Genomic DNA, 3,923 nt, shown 5'->3' on the forward strand with positions numbered 1-3,923 from the left:
GGTTAGCACTACAGATGAAAGGGACTTGGGGGTCATGGTTGACCACAAGATGAACATAAGCCTTCAGTGTGATGCTGTGGCTAGTAAAGCAAGCAAAACGCTGGCTTGCATCCATACATGCTTCTCAAGCAGATCCTGGGATGTCATTCTCCCACTGTACTTGGCCTTGGTGAGGCCGCAGCTGGAGTACTGCGTCCAGTTTTGGGTTCCACAATTCAAAAGGGATGTGGAGAAGCTTGAGAGGGTGTGGAGGAGAAGCACGCGCATAATCAGTGGTCAGGAAAACAGGCCTTATGATGACAGGCTGAGAGCAATGGGGCTATTCATCCTGGAAAAGCACAGGCTCAGGAGTGATCTGGTGGCCACTTATAAGTGTAATTGGGGTGCTCATCAGGATCTGGGGGAATGACTGTTCACCAGAGCCCTCCAAGGGATGACAAGATCAAACAGTCACAAAATCCACTGTGACCGATTCAGGCTGGACATAAGGAAGAACTTCTTCACTGTCTGAGCCCCCAAGGTTTGGAACAGACTGCCACCTGAGGTGGTTCAAGCACCCACTTTGAATGCCTTTGAACAAAACACATTTGGATGCTTATCTTGCTGGGATCCTGTGATCCCTGTTGACTTCCTGCCCCTGGGGCAGAGTGCTGGACTCGATGATCCTCTGGGGTCCCTTCCAGCCCAAATGTCTATGAAATCTATGTTTACTGGTGGAAACCTGTTTATTTCCAAGTCCTGTCCCCAAAACAGCGAGATCTAAAAAGACAACATCCCGATCCACAATTCCAACCTCCCTATAGTAGCTAGCACTTAGACCCAAATCACTACATTTTTAGTACTAATTCTGGCAGCATTGTGTGCTGCCTGCACCCCTTTCTATATCTTCCCCTTTGGCTGCACAATTTTACTTCTGCTCAAACCTTGCCACATGCAAGATGTTTTGGATGGTACTCCTATTGTTTCAGTTAACTGGTTACACGACTGTCATGCCCACCAAAGAAGTATAAACTTACCAAGAGCAGTACAACTCTGAGATTTTGCTGATGTACTCTTTGCCTCCATTCCTCCCCCACACCTACCCAGGCAAATAATTTCTATAATGTACACGTTACTAGAGAAAAGCTTTTTATTATATACATTCATTATTTTATCTCTGCAGAAAGAGTTCCCTTTTACTTAACATATCAGCATGGAGCTAATATTTTCATTACTGATTGGTCTTTCGCATTCAACAGAAAGAAGCTCTTAGAGAACTATTCTTAGCCATTTCACCCTATTTAACTGTAGTGTCTGCAAAATGATATTAAATGAAAAGTGCCATCTCTTTGCATAAGTACAATTACTTCAGCTAAAAAATTTACCCGGAATTACAGCATGAGACCTAAAATCAGATAGTTCAATTCTGTTCAACACATCAAGGCCCAGATCCTGCAAACACTTGCATATTCAAGATTTTTAAAAGCTAAGCAGAAGATGAATTGGCAGGAAAAATAAAGTGAAATGTACATCAAAGACTTCACCTTTTACCTGGAATTCTAGTTTATTATATAGCAGCTATTCAACAGAAACTCCAGAGTATGCAGGCAAAACATTTCCTGAGAAACTTACCCTCCGTTTGTGCTTCATCCAGGAACAACTTTAGCTTTCTGCTCCTGAGCCCAAACACTTTTGCTGTTTCATACAGAAGACCTTGATAGGTCAGGCCGTTCTGACCAACTGGATTTTCCATGAGAAGAGTTCCAACTATTCCTTTCAGACACTCTATGGAAATAAATTATTACCATTTGAGGTTTAAAAAAAGTTCCACGTCATATTTGCATTTATCCTGACACATTTACTTTTTTTTCCTTTCAACTTATCAGTTTCTTCCACAGCATTCACTTATCTACATCCAAAACAAAAATACTGCACATAACTACCCATCACAGACGACTGGAGAGCTGTTTTTTGGGGCTCTATAGCCATTAACTTTAGATTCTATTAACAAATTAGCAAATGAAGGAAGTTAACTAGTGATTTTCTTCTCTAGGAACTGGACGCTGCAGTATCTGCAGATGGATTATGGAAACTGAAAAATATTTCAGCAAGAAACAAGCAGAAGTACAGATAACTGCTCAAAGAAAAGCACCAACCACTTCATTGGGTGGGTGCATACTATTTTATGCAAAGACTGTCCCAAGCAGATTCCCTGCATCCTGATCAGCACTCCCTGCTAGCATCCAGGTCCACATAAGATAGTTCAAAATTCTGTACAAGGAACTAAGACATTGAACTACTAAAAAGCTTATTTTTCAATGAAGAGTAGAGACCATATAAAAGACATTAATGTACATCCAACCAAGTTATACAAGTGTAGTTATAGTCTAGTCACCAGGTTGATAAAGTAATTAACATTCGTTTTAATCAGCGCTTGCAATTTCTCATAAGCTATGACAATTGATTTTTGAATAGAGCTGACCTTTTCTAGTCAATTTTAAAAGTGCAGCCTTTTAGAACAAGTTTTGCACTTGTTAACTGATAGTCAGACATAGGAGAACAATTTCCAAAGACTTGTGTTTACATGCCAATAAGATCATCACCCCACATCTCAATTAGTCTCTACTCTCCTTTTTACAAAAAACAGGACACAGGCAGCTTTAAAAAAAAAAGAGTGAAAGAAATAATCAGCTTCTGCATTATATGTGAAAAAGCATTTATCTATTTCATAGGTAGAACAAAAATAACAGAAGAAGAAGAACAAAAACCACCCCTTACTAATTCAAATATGTATAGAGCTAAGCAAACAGTGCTATCCAAAACTTAAATCACAACAGATCAACCAGTAACTGAAAAGCAATTATCAGTTTCCTACATACAGTACCTTGTGGTTTCATATTCACTAACTGCAAGTTGATATACTGGCAGACAAGAGCATCAGGGGGGTTGATCAAAGCAGGAGCTGACCCTGATGTCACATAAAGAGTCTTTCCACTGAGACTCAGCAAGTCAGTTTTGTTCATCAGTTCTGAAAAGAAAAATGAAACCAGTCAGGCCATTACAAGAAAGCCAATATCTAGCTCAACTGATTAAATGACAATAAGTATCTTTCTGGATGCTGTTTCCATTATAGGAATGCTTTCCTTTTTAGCATTACTTTCTCAATGGATATGTATTCCTTCATTTTGGAAAGCAGAAGTGATTTTTGCAATTAGTAAAAGAAACACCTTTGAAGCTCCCAATGCCAATTAATGCAAAAACAAACAGCTAATAAAATGACTTCATCATGGACAATATTCTTGATACTTGCATTCATTTCCCCAAACTGGCTGAATGATTCTGCAGGAATCCTGAAAGTCCCCTGTTAGATGTATTTAGTTCACTATGTAATGTAGTCAAACAGAACCAACTTCTTATGGACTTTATAAATTTAACACTAACCTCCTGAACTACACTCTGAAATAAGTAGCTAATAAAATTTCCTCTTTAAGGATAGCATTTCCTTAATTTATACTTTAGACCTGTTTTAGAACCGAGTTTGCAACTTTTGCATTTAACGTCAAACTGCAAAGATGTAGAAGAATCTTACAGTATATAAATATTAAAATAAATGTTTATAAAAACAGACATAAGTAAGCACTATAAAAGGACAGTATATATCCAGAATTGTTCTAACAAATAGCCCCAAAAGATTACCCTTTTAAATTCTGCAAGGTCTATTTACTAGGGCTGTGCAAAGCTTCAGGTGGCGATTCAATCCAGAGGAGATTCAGCCAGATTTGGTGGCTGAATCTCTGAATCCGAATAGAATCAGGGGACCAATTTACAGGTCTGAAGTGATTCAAAGCTCTCTGAATGTTTGATGATTCGGGCAGTCCTCGGTGGCTGCAGCAGGGAACTGCAGCGGACTCCGAGCTGGTAAGTACTAGGGGTGGGAAAGGGGA

General features: G+C 39.3%; 1 protein-coding gene across 1 annotated transcript in view; it reads right to left on the reverse strand.

The window, feature by feature from the left end:
* IARS (isoleucyl-tRNA synthetase) overlaps window positions 1-3,923 on the reverse strand; it is a 319,713-nt gene that overhangs the window by 17,287 nt on the left and 298,503 nt on the right. Inside the window, exons 33-34 of the mRNA XM_019505112.1 lie at window positions 2,864-3,007; window positions 1,612-1,764 (exon numbers count right to left, since the gene is read on the reverse strand). Of these exons, the coding sequence (XP_019360657.1) occupies window positions 1,612-1,764; window positions 2,864-3,007 (297 nt within the window). The remainder of the gene's footprint in view (window positions 1-1,611; window positions 1,765-2,863; window positions 3,008-3,923) is intronic.

This window comes from Gavialis gangeticus, unplaced genomic scaffold, assembly GCF_001723915.1.
Source record: "Gavialis gangeticus isolate Ggan-Ray unplaced genomic scaffold, GavGan_comp1, whole genome shotgun sequence".
NCBI lineage: Eukaryota > Metazoa > Chordata > Crocodylia > Gavialidae > Gavialis > Gavialis gangeticus.